Source organism: Meles meles, chromosome 12, assembly GCF_922984935.1.
Source record: "Meles meles chromosome 12, mMelMel3.1 paternal haplotype, whole genome shotgun sequence".
NCBI classification, from domain to species: Eukaryota; Metazoa; Chordata; class Mammalia; order Carnivora; family Mustelidae; genus Meles; species Meles meles.
The window spans coordinates 95,977,679-95,994,610 of record NC_060077.1 but is presented as its reverse complement, the minus strand read 5'-3'; the positions used below and the strand labels follow the sequence as shown (position 1 = coordinate 95,994,610).

General features: G+C 56.8%; 1 protein-coding gene across 4 annotated transcripts in view; it reads right to left on the bottom strand.

Moving 5' to 3' along the window:
- The window catches only part of CTDP1 (CTD phosphatase subunit 1), a 52,328-nt gene extending 47,885 nt beyond the window's left edge, over positions 1-4,443 (bottom strand). Inside the window, exon 1 of one of the 4 annotated variants that reach the window (XM_046024489.1) lies at positions 3,945-4,443. In XM_046024489.1, coding sequence (XP_045880445.1) covers positions 3,945-4,249 — 305 coding nt within the window. In that variant the 5' untranslated portion in view covers positions 4,250-4,443. Of the gene's footprint in view, positions 1-9; positions 292-3,944 lie in introns of those variants that run through there. The other 3 variants (XM_046024488.1, XM_046024487.1, XM_046024490.1) reach the window with 3 other exon arrangements.
- Positions 4,444-16,932: the final 12,489 nt, after the last annotated feature.

The window sequence follows — 16,932 nt, the reverse complement described above, 5'->3', positions numbered from 1 at the left end:
CATGATGACCTCCGGAAAACCTGTGTGATGTGTCCCTGAGGATTCCTGGTGCTCCTCTTGCAGCGCTTCCCTAGGTCTGGATTATGTCCGCAAAGCAGCAAAAAGGCAGACTTGCTTTGTGAATGCTGCAGGGACGGGCGAGGGGCCAGCGACAGGGCGCAGAGCACAAAAGGGCGCAGAACAGCGGTGACGGCTGATGCTTCCGCTTCGGGGTGCCTGGGTGGCTCAGTCAGCTAAGCATCTGACTCCAGCTTGGGTCATAATCCCAGGGTCCTGGGATTGAGCCTCATGTCAGGCTCCCTGCTCAACGGGGAGTCTGCTGCTCCCCCCAACGTCGTGCTCTCCCTCTCATACTCTGCCAAATTAAAAAGAAAAAACACAAAACAAAAAGGCTTCCAGCTTTAATAAGCAATAGCCACCCATCCCGATGAAAAGCACCACAGGGCGCGCAGAGGATCAGCTAACAGGTAAGGCAGACTCAACTCCCGACCTCCATCATCCCGCCGACTCCCAGCCGGCACGAGAGGCCAGCTGGACGGGAGGAAAGCAGCGCCACCCACAATCCAGAGCACAACCGTAAAGCCATGACCGTCTTCTAAAGTTTCAAAATACGACGACTAAACAGGTCAACATTTAGCTCAAGTTCTTGAAGTTCTAAGGAATTTTATCAACATAAAGTGCTAAATAAGAAATACTTAAGATCTAGTTACAGTCTTTAGAAATTATATTTATCTTTCAAGATATTACGCAAATACTTTGAAATTGACTTGTTCTACTTTGTTTAGGTTCTCACTCCCCTAAATAAAAAAAAGCACTTTTTCTGAGATAACTGATAAATTACTTCCTTTATAGTAACTTTTGGGTTTACTATGTAATTCAAAAAAACATATGAAATTAAAGACTTGCCTATTCCTCTGTAGCTTTTTAATTTCATATAATATACTTTGAAATTAACATGAAAATGGAAATATGGTAATGCATGTTCCAACCTATTAAAACCTACCCATCAGTTTCTAGGCACACCAAGCTTCAAAACCCATTTGGGCCAAAGGTCTTTATTTAAAGGATTAGACAAGACGCTTACAAATTTTTTAAAACTACAATAAAAACAAATCACGCATGAATATAAAATTAAGTACATAAAAACGCAAATGGCTTTCTGGCTAAGTGAAAACTGGAAAAAAACAAAACAAACTCATCTGAAGTGGGTTCAAGTAAATGAAGTGACAATTTTCCCAACTTTAGACATAAATATCTTTTCAATGGAATAATCTTTTATTTAACATATTTTCTTAAAGATTTTACTTACTTATTTGTCAGAGAGAAAAAGAGAGTGTGCGTGTGCACGCGCAAGCAGGGAGCAGCAGGCTCCTCACTGAGCAGGGAGCCTGATGCGGGACTCGATCCCACGATCCTGGGATCACGACCTGAGCCCAAGACAGATGCTGAACCGACTGAGCCACCGACGTGTCCGTGGAGTCATGTTTTAAACAGTGCAGACGTCAACAGAGAAGGAGGAAATCATCTGAGTAAGAGAACGTTCTGATTCGTCAAGACGATCCGTATCAGGATGGAGAAGTCGTCTCCTTACTTCCCCGGCAAGACCTCTGCAGGGGAGAACCGCAGGGCACCACTCAAATGCTCTCGGAATTTTAAACCCCACGCAACCTAACTTAGCAGCTCAGGCTGTTCTCTGAGTTTCCTTTATGAGTTCCTCTGAGATCTTTCCTTCTAACGCTTATGAAGCAAGCATGAGCCCTAGTGCTCGGTCAGTCAGCGGCACTCACCCCAGACCCTGGCTGACGCAGGCGGTCTTCGGTGGACAGACTACGGCACGGAAGGAACTGGCAGACATCAACTAGAGACAACAACCCCCCCCACCACTCGGGGCCTTACCCACCACCGGACGGGTCCCCAGATTTTCTCATGTAATGCTTTTACATCTGTGGTCATTCACCGGGAGGCGGTGAGGTCCAAAAGAAGGACGTTGCTGCCTCCCAGTGCAGGACAACGGACATAAAAGCAGACAGGTGGGAAGGAAGACATCATTAAGTTTCTGACACATCGTGCCCTGTCAGAATATTTTCAAGTCAAAATATACTTCTAGTCACGTAGAACTTATGAAGACAGGTAAGTACTCTCATGGCATCCATCTCTCCACACTGGGACTCTGGATGCAACACGGTCTACGGACAGAGCAGCCTGGAGTAGGACGCCGACCGGAAGCCTCAGCAAGGTGAGGTGTGGGGCACGTCAAGACCCCTGGGGACCCCAGTGCCCTCCCTCCTTCCTTCCCTTCCTATCAGAGAAGCAGGGACACAGTTCCTACCTCCGGCTGAGAGCAGGTACAGAACATACCAGCCTAGCACGGGTCACAACGATCGCCCGGCGATCCGTTTAACTACCCCCAGAAGCAGTTCCTACAACAACAGCCACTGATGCGGTGGGAGAAATCCCGCGGAGGCCCACGGTGACGAAGGCGGCAAGGACAGCTCCAGCACCTGGACCGGCCGGGCCTGGCTGTGCCGGGCTTCAGCGGCACGCACTCAGCCCTGCACCCGGGAGGAGTGCTAGCATCAGACGCTGGAGAACCTCGCCATGAGCCACAGCAGCGAGCGACCCCGAATCTCAAACACCAAGAACACGAAAGGAACGCACTTCTCAGCGCTCATCATCCGGTCAGCGGCCTGCGTGACTGGTCAGACTGCTGTATGGGGTCACTCGCTTTGCTAGTCTGGCCGGTGTGATCAGGGCGTCGCACGTGCAGTTTCTCAGCAGCTGGCTGCGACCAGGCCCTGACCTGTACTGGCCTTTCCTGGATAACTGGAAGGAAAAAGGACACCAAGAAGAACCCCTTAGGAATCTTCTGCACCCTGACACGCCAGCACCGGGTTTCCTCTCCACAACGACGCGCTCGCGGGTTTACAAGCCCCGTGATGGTCAGGTCGGCTCCGACCTCAAAGTAAGGACGGCCACATGCCACAACGTGCCGGCTGCAAGGCCCAGCGAGCCTCTCCGTTCCAAAGGAGCCAGCCGGACTGCCCAGTGGAGGGTGCAGCCCGGAGGCAGCTCCCATCCCACCCTGCCTGCATTCACTGGGCAGGCGTGGGCCCTTACCCCAAGGCCAAGGACCGGGGTGCAGTGTCCAGTGAGCGGGAGAAGTGGACCCAGGACAAGGCTGGTGGGGTTGGGATGCAGGCCAGCCTTCTCCAACCCGCTGGGGAAGGGCTGTTTGGTGGGGAGTGGCAGGAGCAGATGCTCAACAGCTGCCGCCAGAGAGAGGGCCAGGGACCAGAGAAAAGGGCACAAGCACCGGCCGGTGAGCAGTGGCCCTGGCAGAGGGAAGCCGGCAGCAGTCCCCACAGCAGGAAGCAGACTGCCCGCCGGGCTCCGGCTCCTGACAGCGTCAACAACCACATGAGTCACGGCCACGATACACCCGCTGCGCACACCTCGACGCGAGGCGGGGCCCAGGACCTGCGCACGGACCACAAGGCGCGGACGGCCGCTGCGCCCGCCTAAGGAGGTGGAAACGGGGGTCTGCGCCGCCAGCCGGTCCCAGGAGAGCGGGCGACTCCCGCGCCCCCCGGGCTCTCCGCGCCGAGCTGCGACGCACCACCGCAGCCGCCTTCACAGCGCGCTTCCGAGCTTCCCGGGCAGCCGGAGCGGGGGACCCCGCCCCCAGCCGCTCACGCCGCCACAACCGGGGGGAGCGCGCGCGGCCGCCCCGCCGGCAGCCTGGCGGAGGCGGCACTGGCGAAGGAGGCCCAGCCCCTCTCCGAGGGCTGCCCCCGGGCGGCCGACAGCTGCCGGAGTCAACGCCGCGGTCCGGCCCGTCCCCCGTGGTGGCCGAGGGCCGGCCCTTTAGCTGCAGCCCCAGGACCCTGCCTGCCCCGTGCCCGGCCCCGGGCCCCTCCGGACCGCACTCCCCGGGCCCCACTCACCCGGGGGCCACCACCTGGCCCGGCTGCGCGCACAGCTCCCGCACCACGCCGGCGCGCTCCGACCTCAGCCTGCGCTCGGCGCGCACGCAGCCCCCGGACCCGGCGCGGGCGGGGGCGGGACCGGCGGGCTGCGCGGAGGCGGCGGCCTCACACACTGCCAGCACGGAGCCGATGCGCACGGCCGCGCCCGCCGCCACCTTCCACTCGAGCAGCCGCAGCGGCCCGGGGCCCGGGCAGCGCACCTCGGCCACGGCCGGCGGCGGGGCGCCCTCGGCGGGAACGCGGCCCGCGGGCGGCGCCTCCATCGCGGCCGGCCCGGGTCGCTGGGGCAGGGCGGGGGGGCGCTCAGGGCCCGGCGCCCATCGCGGGTGGGGGCGGGACCGCGACCCCGGCCCAGGCGGCGAAGGCGACGGCGCTGCACTTCGCGCTCCAGCACCGGCTTCCACCCGCCGCCCGGCCCGCGCCAACTTCCGGGACGGCGTCTGACGTCGCGGGACGCCGCGTGCGTCCGCCGCGGGGCCCGCGCGTCAACACACGCCCACGCGGGGCGGGGCCGCCGCTGTGTCGGCCGCGGGTGCCCGGGGCGTCGTGGAAGCGAGCGTGTGGGGCCGGCCCGGTGGGAACGGCGTGGCCGCGCCCCATGTGCCCCGGGAGCGCCGGCGGCGTGGGGCCGCGGGTCCCGGCGTGCAGCGCGCGCCGCGGCCCAGAAACCCCGGCATGCACTGCGACTCCCGGCATGCCGCGCGCCCTCCTGTCCCACAGCTCCCATGGTGCGCCGGGGCCGGGGGTCGTTAAAGCATGGGTCCCGGCATGCAACGCGGACTGCTGTCTGCGGCCCGGTCACGTGCTGGGGCCCGTTGTGGAAAGACTGCGAGTCCCGGCATGCCGCGCGCACCTCGGGGAGCGGCGGTCCCGGCATGCCCCGCGCAGTCCCGGGTCAGAGGGCGGCGGCGCCGCGCTCCGCTCGCCGGTCGGACCGTGGGGTTCCGTGCGCCGGTCCCGGTGGCGTCTGGCCGGTGCCCGCGCGTGAGCAGAGGACCGGCGGGCCGCCGGGCTCCTGAGTCCCGGCGCGGGGCGAGCGGCCGCCCGCAGTCCCCGAAGGCGGCGCGGGGGCGGCTCTCCTCGTCCGCTGCTGCGGGCGTCCGGCGCGGGGCTCCGCGGGGCGCAGGGGCGGCGGCCTCCACCGCGGGCGGGTCCCCGCCCCGCCGCCCCGCCGCCCGCCGAGGCCCGCCGCGGAGCCGAGCCGTCACGCAGCGCCGCGGCCGGACGACAAGGGACCGGGAAAGCGAGCGCGGCGGGGCGGGGCGGGGCGGGAGGCGGCCGAGTCCGGCCCGAGGCGCGGCGCGCGCAGCGGACGGAGACCGGACCAGAGCCGGCGTCCGCGGAAGCCGGGGCGTCCTGCGGAGCCAGAGTCGGTTCCTGGAAAAGACCAGCGCGACCGGCCCGGCCGGGGGGAAGGTGGGCGAGCCCGGCGGTCTCGGCCCTGAGAAGACCCGGGAGACCGGTCCCTGGACCCGCGGAGACAGACGCGACCGGCTCGCGGACTGCAGCGCGCGCGGAGCTCGGCCGCCGCCTCGGACAGCCCCGAAGTGCTGCGCGCGGCCCGGCGTCCCCGGCAGCGGCTCTGCAGCCACCGAGGGCGTGGGGTCCCGCTGCCCCCGGTCATCCGAGAAGCAGCGGCGACGACGGGGACTCCCGGGCCGCGCACCGGAGGGCCTTGCGCTGGAAGCGAGCTTTGTGCGAACACGACTCGGATCCGGACGCTTAGAGCAGCGCGGGTCCCGGTTGCCAGGAGGGGCTGCAGGCTCCGCCCGGCTCGTCGGCGGCAGAGCCGCTCGTGGGAGCCGCGCAGCTGACCTGGGACGACGCTCCAGGGCTCGTAGATCTGAGCCCGAGTCCTCTTCCGGTGAAAGCGGGCGGCCCTTGACCGCCTTACCATCCTCAGGCCACCCCAGCTGCCCCGGAAACGAGCCCTTTCGGGCTCTGGCTGTTGCGACTTGTCCCGCCCCTGCCTTCCCCAACCTTCCCCGGAACAGTGCTAGAAGCCGCCCGAGGTCCATCTGGGAGGGTCCCAAGAGCCTTTTGGGCTCCTGCCAAGTAGTGTCCCAAGGAGACCCTCGGGGCTCCCTTCTGTGTAGGCCTGCCAGGCCTGGTGTCCTCCGCGGACGCACCGTGCAGCTGTCCGGGTTGTTCTAGCCGCGCACCGGCATGGCGGGGAGAAGCGTAGAGCGCCCAGGCTTCAGCCTTCGGGGTGCAGAGCGGGATGTGGCCACGGCCTCCATTCGCAGCTGCGGGCGGCAGGGCCGTGTTGGAGCCTCTAGCATGGCTCAGTCCCCGGCTAGCTTCACAGTTCCTCCCTGGTGCCCTGTAGGCCCCTCTTGCTGGTGGGAGTCTCTGTGGTCTGGGGAGGTCTCCCTGGTCCTGCAGGCCGGCCGCACCTGAGACGCGCGTGCTTCCCTAACACTGGGCAGATGTCCCCTGTGGCGAGCCAGTGCTTTCAGCCGTCTCAGTTTCCAGAGCTCTCTGGTGTCTGTTAAAACACGGTGTTTGCAGTTACCATTTTCCCCAAGTTCTTGTGGCAGGAGCAGTGGCTGGTTTCTACTTACTTCACTCTTCCTGGAAGGAGACCTTGAGTGGATTTTGGACAGAAGAGGAAACAGGTCTCCTAGACACAAGGGCCATCATGGTTGGGGTTCTGGGGGTCCCCTGTTGGAGTCCTTTATGGCAGAAATGGGAGCACGGCCAGTTGTGTGAAAAGTTGTGGACACCACTGGTAGCAGTTGACTTAACTGGCTTTGGAGGGGACCCGAGCATCGAGATTTGCTCTCTGGGTTATTCTAATGTGTAGCAAGGTCCGTAGGCAGCGGGTAGTTCCTCCATGTTTTTGAGCAGGCGTCTGAGCTGACCTCATTTGTGTTTAAGACTCGGCCAGCACCCAGGGCAGGGTGAACTGGAGCTAGAGACCTGGGTTCCGGTGGATCCCAACCGACGGGAGTGGTTGCGGGGGGAGTTTCTGAGCCTGACCACCACCAGGTCTTGTCACTTGCTGGGCAGGTCAGTGAGAAGGAGAGGTCCAAACTGGCCCCAGGAAGAAGACACATGCTCCAAGAAGGGCGACGGGGAACATGGGGATGAGACACCGAGTTCCCCAGGCATCTGTCAGGTCTGAGCTGCCTGGGCACGTGGGAGAGCCGGCCAGTGGGCGGGAGAGCAGGGCTGGTGTGGCGGGTTCCTGGGGACGCCAGAGCAGCGCAGAAGCCACCAAGTGAGGGGAGTGTCTCCTGTGGGCAGGGTGGCCACAGTGTTGTAGGCAGAGAACCCAGCAGCCAGCAGCAGGTGGTGTCAGGCTGTGGCAAGGTCACATGAGACCAGGGCTGGTGTTGCTTGGGGGGCGGGGAGGGGGGTTGTGCTGGAGGGTCCAGGCTGGGACGGGCAGTACAGGCAGGAGCGAGGCTTGCCAAGGAGGGACGCGGTGTTTCTGCATAAGAGACGGGAGAGGCACACGCAGGTACTTGTTTACCCAGTGGTGACCCGTCATAGCCTTTAGTGGACTCCCTCTGTTCTCTGCCCTTCCCTGCCCCTGGTTAAAATCTGTAAATTCAGTAGATACCAAATCTCCGTGTAGTCCTGAAATGAAGCCAGCGGCGGACCTGGCATCGACAGCATTACCGGTGGCATGAGGACGACCTGTGCGCCCCGTCCCACCCCCACCCCCCCGTTCCCGCAATTCTGCGCTCGTCGTGCTCCCTTTCCGTGGAGTCGTGCTTGTGCGCGCGGACGAAGCCACAAGCGTGCTGTGTCGTTACGCTTGCTTTGGAGGGTTGTGAAAATGCATCACACCCGCGGGGTGGTCCTGGTCTGTGAGTGGTTCTCACTCGCCACTGTTGTCCAGAGCTGACCCACGGTGCTGTGTGTGGTTATTGCTCGTGACTTTGTTCAGTAGCTCACGTGGGAGTGCGAGACGGTGGCGTTACCATTCTCTCGTACGCGGACATGGGGGTGGTTTGGGTTCTTACGAAAAGGGCTGGTTCCCTGGTGCCCTGTGCTAGACCCGAGGGTAGCGCCGCCGAATCCCAGGACACAGAGTCATGGGGCAACCTCGTTCCCACGCGGCTGACAGCTCGCGCCCCACTGCGCTCTGGCGGCCCTGAGCCTGGCGTCCTGGTCTCTGTGGGTCTGCGTGAAGGTGTGTGTGGCCCCGGCAGTGGTCTGTACCTGCATCCCTCCCGTAGCCGTTCTGGCCGCGTCATTTCCCCTGTTTTCCTGCCGTTGGTGCTTGCTCTTCTCACAAGCGCCCGCCGTGTCGATTGTCTTTCCCCACTGGGCCATGGCCTACTGATGGGTAGTACTGCCTTCTGGCTTCGGGTACCTTTGTGTGTGTGTTACCCACGTCATCTACCCACGTGTGTTAGTTTGGCCATGTTCTTTTCATCTTCTTTACGAAATCTTTGATGCACAGAGTTCTTCGTTTTAGGAAAGCATTGCCTGACCCGGGATGATAAAGATAGCTTTCTCTTTACTTCCGAAAGTCGGTAAAACTTCGCCTTTCATGGCAAAGTGTTCAGTAGTAAGAAATGGAGGTTTCATATGGGGGGTGAGTCGGTGATCGGATTTCCTTCCCGTGGGGATAGGCAGTTGTCCCGGCCCTCGTGAGGAAAAGCGTGTCCCGTTTCCACTGATCGGCGGCGCATCCCTGGTGTGCGGCAAGTCCCTGTAGAGGCATGAGCCTCTTCTGGACTTTCTGTCCTGCTTTGTTCTCGGACTGAACTGCTGTAGCTTTGCAGTAAGTCATGACCTCTGGGAAGTTTCTTTACATGGGTTGTGGGTGTTCTTGGCCTTTGTTTTCTCATAAATTCTATGATTAGTGTGTCAGTTTTATTGATAAAACTTGTTATCGGTTTCGGTCAGAACTGTGTGGACTCTATAAATCAGTTTAGGGAGCGACATCTCTGTGACTTGGATTGTCCCATCCGCAAACCGTGTGTCGGTCTAGTTATGTAGGCTCTCTCTGAGGTTCTCATAGGATTTTTATGATTTTCTCCGGATAGGACGTGCACATTTTTTGTTAGATCTATTCCTGGTTTATTTTTTTGCTGGTACTTTTGTTGATACATGATACTTAAAAAAACAAACAAACAATCCCAACTTCTTCTCATTGATTGTTGCTGGCATAGAAAAATGCAGTAGATTTTTGTGACCTGACGTCTACCTGGTAATCTTTCCAAGTTCTTTTATATTTAATTCATGAATTTTGGCTTATTTTCTTTTCAAGGAAAACTCCAATAATAGACAAGTCTTACCGAGCATCATTTTTGCCTCCTTTCAGATGTTGAGATGTGATCTCCTCATGGTCAGTCATGCAGCTGTTTTTCGTTTCACCCCGCTCTTCCTTGGCAGATCAGTTAGAGGGTATTAGAATGTCCACACGCATGGGAGTTTTTCCCCATCTTTTTATGGTCGATTTCCAGATTAGTTGCGTTACAGTCCGATGACATAATCTGAACGATACTGCTCTCTTGAAATTTAATGCAGTTGGAATAATTCCAGGACCAGGTTACTGTGTGTATTTTTCCTTATTTGACTCAGGGTTCCACATCTACCCAGTCCGTCAGCCGTCTTGAACATGTCGTTCAGCTCGTCTAGGTGCACGTCGTTTCTGTTTGAGCAAAAGCAGTGTTTGCGAGAGCGGAGTTGAAATCTCTTTGATGGTCGCGAATTCGCCGATCTCTCCCTGTCGTTTTATTGACACTGTGTGTGTGTGTGTGCGTGTCTGTGTGCGCGTGTGTCCGTTTGGGGGGAGAGGCTGCTGTTAAAGGAATACACATTTAGTATTTTTATGTCCTTGGTTAATTGAACCACCTTCGTTGTGTGGAGGCCTCTGTACCCTGAGCAATGCTTAGCTCTTCTAATGTATTTCCTTTGAAGTAATAGGACTATCATAACTTCCTTTTTTCCCAAGATTTTGTTTCTTTGTCGGAGAGAGCGTGAGCACACGAGCAGGGGGAGGGACAGAGGGAGAAGCAGGCTCCCTGCTGAGCAGGGAACCCGCTGCGATGCGGACTTCGATGTCAGGACCCCAGGATCATGACTTGAGCTGAAGGCGACGCTCAACCGACTGAGCCAGCCAGGTGCCCCGTCATAACTTTATGTTAGAGAGTGTTTGCCTGGTGTACTCTTCATTTTTACTTTTAATGTTTGTTTACCTTAAGTTTAGACATGTATGCTGTGAACACCACAAAGCTGGTCCGTCTTTCAGCAGGTGAGCCCAGTGTGTTCATGTTGAACCTCAGGTTCCGGGGCGCCTGGGGGCTCAGTCATCAGGTGGCTGCCTTCGGCTCAGGTCGTGATCTCAGGGTCCTGGGGTCGAGCCCCGCCTCGGGCTCCCTGCCTCCCCCACTCCCTCCCCTGCTCCCTCTGCTTGTGTTCCCTCTCTGGCTGTCTCCCTCTGTCAGATAAATAATAGATAAATACGTAAATAAATAATCTACTGTTTCTACGGGTTCTCCTTTCTCATCTCCTCTCCCCCTTTGGTGCATCTGCTTTTCTATTTATTTATTTACTTTTTACTCTGTTTTTATCCTTTTGGTTATCACCACTGAGATTTTACTTTGTATTATATTTCTAACCTAATAGATGTAGTTAATACTCCAGCTCCTTTGCAAACAATAAATAGATCTTGAAATACTGTATCCACCTCTGCTCTTCTCCGGACTTCCATGCTGAAATTGTGCAGAATTTGAGTTCTGCATCTTAGGTCCCCAAACTAGGTACTCTTGTTACTCTGTAGACAACGTTTGTTTTCCTGTAAGGTGTATCTGCCAGTGTACCTGGTCAGCATTTTTCTCACGTTTCATGTCTTCCTTTTTTTAAGTGATAAATAACTTGTTAGGAAAAAGAAAAATTCAAATGGAGAAGGAACTTTCTGTTGGAATAGGGATATCTCACATACGTCTGGAGGACTCCTGTAACGTGTCGCCCACACGTGACCCGTGCACTTCTCCACGCCATGCTGTGTGCGCACAACTCTCCGTCTGCTTACGGGATTGGTGCTCACCTTCTCAGGTTCTGCTGGAGGGAAACCCTCCATTTTTGTCCACCCGAGAGCGCTTTATCTGGCTCTTACCGTGGACAGCTCTTACCGTTGGTGGATGTGCAGCCGGAGGAAGACATGGTCTTTCATTAGAAGACATTTCCCAGGGCGCCTGGGTGGCTCAGTGGGTTAAAGCCTCTGCCTTCGGCTCAGGTCATGATCTCAGGGTGCTGGGATCGAGCCCCGCATCAGGCTCTCTGCTCTGCGGGGAGCCTGCTTCCTCCTCTCTCTCTGCCTGCCTCTCTGCCTACTTGTGATCCCTGTCTGTCAGATAAATAAGTAAAACCTTTAAAAAAAAAAAAAGAAGAAGAAGACACTTCCCGCTGGATTCTTGTTTCTGTGTTCTGTTGTGGGAAGTCTGTTGGTCGGACTGCGGGTGACCCGTCTTCTCTTTGTCTTTAGTGTTCTGCAGTTTCATTTCAGTTCAGACGACATTGCGTTTTCTTCCGTGTGCGTGGAGCTCTGATATCTGCTGTGGTTCCCCTTGCAGTGTTCATGACATTTTCCCTCTCGTCCTCTCCCAGCACCCGGGGGGCCTCCAGTTTACGGGCCACTCTACAGCTGTGTGCAGTCTGCCGTCTAACGCATCTTTTGAGGCTTCAAAAATCATAGTTGTATTGGGATAGTTTTCAAATTTGCCTTTTCGTTTATAGTCCATTTTTACTTGCTCATTTATTTTGGTAATTCTACCTTTTTTCTTTAATAGTTCACACGTAATTTTTAAGATTTGGCATCCGATCATTTAAACCCATGGTGTCACTGCGGGCTCCCGTCTGTGTGGTCGTCGTTGCTCCTGACTCTTGCTCTCACAGGTGGGTTCCTGTCGAGGGTGGTGCTGTTTGTGGGCCCCAACCAGGTGGGTGGTAATTCAGGTCTACGGTGAACTTGCTCCCGCAGAACCAGAGCTGGGTGAGGCTCTTCCCAGCTGTTGCTGCCGTCCCCCGCCCCCTGCCCCCGATCCGGGTCGTGCTGGTCCCGGCAGGCTCTCCCAGGACGCCGCATTCCATTCTCCCCCTCACTGCCCCTCCCTGGGCCCAGCTCGTGAAGGGTTCCCTGTTAGGGGGTCTTCAGGGTGCCCCTTGCTTCCTATAAACCCAGTCCTGGCGTGAAAATCTAGGGTTAGAATCTACATGTAGTGACGAGGGCCCTTCACAGCGCCCCAACTGCCCTCCAGCCTAAAGTAGAACTCATCTCTTCCCTTCCCTTTTCCTTCTTAAACGGCTCACATAGATGGCAGGGAGCCCTCACCCCTGGTTTCCAGCCTGTTTGGCCCAGATGCATCCCTGGCCGTGGAGGCGTGGTAGCCTCACGGTCCTTCTCTTTGAATGGGGACTGATGTGTCCCGGGGCAGACGGGGCCCCACGAGTGAGGAGTCTGCCGTCAGACGGCGCCCCTGGCGTGGACTGACTGCAGAACGCTTGTTCCTTACCACACGCTGCACACGCCCCTGGCACGTGCTCTCTCAGCTGTACAAGCACCAAGACCATCCTGTCCCCCCGGGCTAGCGGGCGCCTGACTCCCCCGCTCCTGTGGGCTTGGCTGCACAGCCCTGTGCTGTCTCGAAACCGGCTCTTCGAGAAGAGAGGAATAATGAAAACAAATGCATTTTGGCTTAAAGGAACATGCCACCATTCTTTTTCTTTTTAAGGGAGCCAGCTCACACACATTGTGTGAGCTGCGGACAGGGACAGAAGGCTGGGGGAGGGCAGTGGCTCTGGTGGTCTCCGGGAGGAGGCTGAGTTGGGGGCGAGGTGCCGTCCGTGGTGCGTTGCTGCTGAGAGCAGCGGGTCTGGGTAGAGGGTGGACGGTGGCTCCCGGACCGTCAGTCACGGACGGAGAGGGTCTATGGCAGAACCCCCACGCGTGCCCTGGGGACACCTTCTAGGGTGCACTTGAGAGCAGCAGGGACTTTTCCGGGCGCAGCTCCTGCAACTGGAGGCCCAGGCAGCCCTGCGGTAGCAGACAGGCCGGGATGTCTCCTGCGCTTTCTCTGCGCTGTTCCACTTCCCCGCGGAGCGGGATGCCCTCAGGTCTGGGGCTCCTTCTCCTGGGCCGTCTAGGGGAGTGTGATTCTGGGGACAGCCCAGAGGGTTCAAGGGTCTGGTTTATCTCAGATTCCCACCACGTGTGTGCGTGACAATAGGGAGACGTGGCCCGGAGGTCTGGGACTATGGTGTCTTCCCCTGTGGCTCAGGTTTGTTTACCTTTTTCAGTTATTAAATCAGGTGTGAATGAAGCATTTTAAAGTGAATCTGATTCTCCAAGCCCCGAATTTTCATTTGAAATCCCGCTTTCTCAGTGCAGAACTGGGCAGTAAGCCTTTCTCCTCGTCGAGGGCCTGCAGGCGGCTCTCCGCTTTTCTAGCACTCTGGTGCCCCAACCCCCCTCCCCTGTCCAGCATCCCCAGGCATGGGCAGGGAGGGACCCCCGACCCCGCACCCTCCCTGCTCCAGCACGTTGGCCCCGCATTGCATATGGGAACGATATATATTTTGGGGGAAAGAAGCATAGGGTTCTTCTGACTTTATATCATGTCATGGTGTAAAAAAGACTTTTTAAAGAGAACTCTAGGCCCTGCAGACTGAATGGGTCACTGCAGCTGTTGTGTGGGTTTTCTGTTAAAAAAAATTTCTGTGGGAGCTTACTGCGGGTCCATGGGACGACTGGGTCAGAAAGAGTCCTTATCACTTAGAGACGTCTGCTGGCACGCTCCGAGGTGCAGGGTAGGGTCCCTGGGGTTGGTTTGTGCGGAATCTGGCACGAGGGATGGCGGCATGGCCAGCGAGGGAGGTTCTGGACGACGATTGTTGGAGTCCAAGCAACATCGGCATCTTTGCATGTTTTGAAAACTTCCGTAGTAAAAAATCTCAGTGCCGAGTTAGAGGAAATAATCTTCTTGTACAAACTCCACGAGCAATTTATGTACAGATTATCTTCTAATGTGCTTCTCCCCTCGTGACTGCCAGGTTTCCATTGCGGCCGCCGGAGAGCGTTTGAGAGAGAGAGACGCGTCCCAGGATGAGCACCTTCGTGCGGTTCCAGCCGGAGAATGGGGTGCGTCCCGGCCGGTCCGCTGCTCCCTGTTCTGAGTCCTGCACACGGCAGACAGGGTCGAGAGAGTCCTTACTGGAAAGAAGTCTCTCTCCGTGACCGTCCGGAACGTTACTTGGTGTCGGATTTTACCACGTAGACCACGAGCGTCCTGCCACTTCAGGTTCTACCCCCTGGTCTTTGTGTCCGTCCCTGTGTGGCACCCGCGGACGTTCATTACGGCAGCTGTAGTGTTGGCTTGAAAGCCAAGGGTGCGAACTCTCTAACGTTGTTCTTATTCAGAATTGTTTGGGCTCTTCTAGGTCCTTTTCATGACCATAAAAATAATAGGCTCGTGTTGTCATGTCCGCAGAAACATGCCAGCGCTTGGGGACTGGTTGCGTGGGGCCAAACATGAACCATCGATGAACACGAACATCTCGATTCATTTAAACCTTCTGTAATCTCTCTCCGTGAAGCTTTGTGGTTTTACGTGGAAAACTTTGTTTATTTTACGTGAAAAACTTTGTGGTTTTACGTGGAAACTTTGTTTATCTTATGTGAAATCTTGGTCTTTTGTCACACTGCCGAGCCTGTCATTATTTTTGAGGCTGTTGTAGGTGGAATCGTTTTCTTAGTTTTCAGGTTATTGACGCCGTGTGAAAAATAAGATTTGTTTTGTTTTGTTTTGTTTTGCGTTATGATCTTGTATCCTGCAGTCCTGATAAGATAATCTTGCTTATTACTTCGAGTAGTTCCTTTTTGTTTGGGTGTTTTTGTTTTGTAGAATTCTTAGAATTTTTCATGTACAGGATCAGGGCGTCTGTAAATGTTTTATTTCTTCGTTTCAGTCTTTATGACTTGAATGGCTTCTCCTTTCTCTCATTCCCTTTTTGCTTCGAGGGGAGATGGTCACTGCGCTGAGTAGGAGCTCCCTCAGGACGCTGAGCAGAAGCCGTGAGAACAGCTACCCTTGCCCGGGTCACAGTTGTAGGAGGGAAGGACTGGAGTGTTTCATCAAACACGGCTGTGATGAGGGGCGCCTGGTGGCTCAGTCTGTTAAGCGTCTGACTTGCTTTCAGCTGAGGTTGTGAAACGGAGCCGTGGGTGGGGCCCCACGGCAGGCTCTGAGCTCAGCGCGGACCCTGCTTGGGGTTCGATCTCTCGCTCTCCCTCCAGACCTCCTGCCCCTGGGCACACACTCGCCCGTCCTGCAAAAAACCCTGTAAAAACAGCTGTTAGGGTTATAGCTGTAGCTTTGTTTGTTTTTTACATGTCCTTTGTCCGGCTGAGGACATTCCGTTCTCTTCCTTTTTTGAGAGTTTCTTTTAAAGAATTTTTGAATAGAAATTAGATTTTGTCAATAATAGCTTCCCACAGCTGTTGATTGATCTGTTTCCAGGAGTTCGTCCAATCGACACTCCTGGGATAAATTCTGATTGGTCATGGTATATCACCTTTTTGAAGATATTTTTAGGGCTTTATTTGAGAGGGAGAGAGCGTGTGTTCACGAAAGGGGAGAGGGAGAGAAGCAGACTCCCTGCTGAGCACAGAGCCCGACGTGGGGCTCGATCTCATGACCCTGAGATCGTGACCTGAGCCGAAAGCAAGAGTCGACGCTCGGCCAACTGAGCCAGCGGGTGCCCCTGTAGCCCTTTTGAATGCTTTCAGACTCCGGTTGCTCACGCCCCGTTAAGGGTTTGGTGTCAGTGTTCGTGAGACGCTGGTGTGAGGTTTTCCTGCGATGTCTTGTGGGCTTTGGTGTCTGGGCGACTCCTGCGGGACCGTTGGAGGCCCCGTTCCTGTGGAAGGACTTAGAACCTCACGGAGACACCAAGCAGGTGGGTGTTGTTTCGCCGTCTGTCTTTCTGGGACTTCGGCGTTTCCTTCTCGCTGGCACGACGTTGTCCGTGATATTCCCGTGTGGCCCCTTCCTTTACCGGGCTTGGGAGTGATGCCCGCGTCTCTGTCATCTGCCCATTGGGCCTTCTCTCGTTTCTCTCGGTGGGTCCAGCTCGGGGCGGGGGAGTGATGTGCGCCCGATGCTGTGGGGGAGGGCTGACGACACGTAGATGGCCTGGCCGGTGTGAGGCGTGTCCGGGAACAGCGGTCGTGAGCGGGCATCCAGGAGCCGGGGGGGCCTGACGTGGGGCGTGAGCTTCACTGGCCTCGCCCCATTGTGGCGCTGTGGACAGTACGTGGCCGTCATCACTGTCCCCACTGGTTGCTCCGGTCTTTCTCTCTGCCCCGATCAGACCTTGGATGTGGGTCTGGGTAGCTCAGGTGCGCCTTTGGCTACTTCCCGGGGGGCAGATAGGGCGCCTGGTGCTTCTGTCTGCCCCGGGCGGGCACCTTCTCTCTCAAGCGTACAGACGAGGACGCGGACCAGGGCCAGGAAGACACAAGTCGCGGTGGGGGCGGGGCAGGTCCTCTGGAGACGGCAGCCCCCATTTCCCACGCGCCTCCCTGGGAGCACCCACCCTCCTGGCAGGACAAAGGGAGACCCTCCGCTCGTGTTCTCCCTCCCGGAGGATGTGCTGGGCACGCGTGGCTGGGTTTTCCACTTTGTCCACACCTGTAGCTGGGCAAGGCCGAGGCTGCACCACAGCTGGGGAATTAACACTTGAATCCTAAATAATAATAATTACTGTTTCTGGTTATTTTGAATCCACTGACAAAGACCTTTACAAAATAATTGCACTGATCAATCCCCTGCAAGTTACAGGGGAAGACTGCTGAGTTGGTGTGTGATGAGAACATTAGTGGGAATTCTGTGATGCTGTTCTGTGAGTACGTGTCATTGCGAGGAACATGTCATGTTCAAGCGCCTGACGTAGCGTCTTGGAATAACACATGGTTCCCATCAAG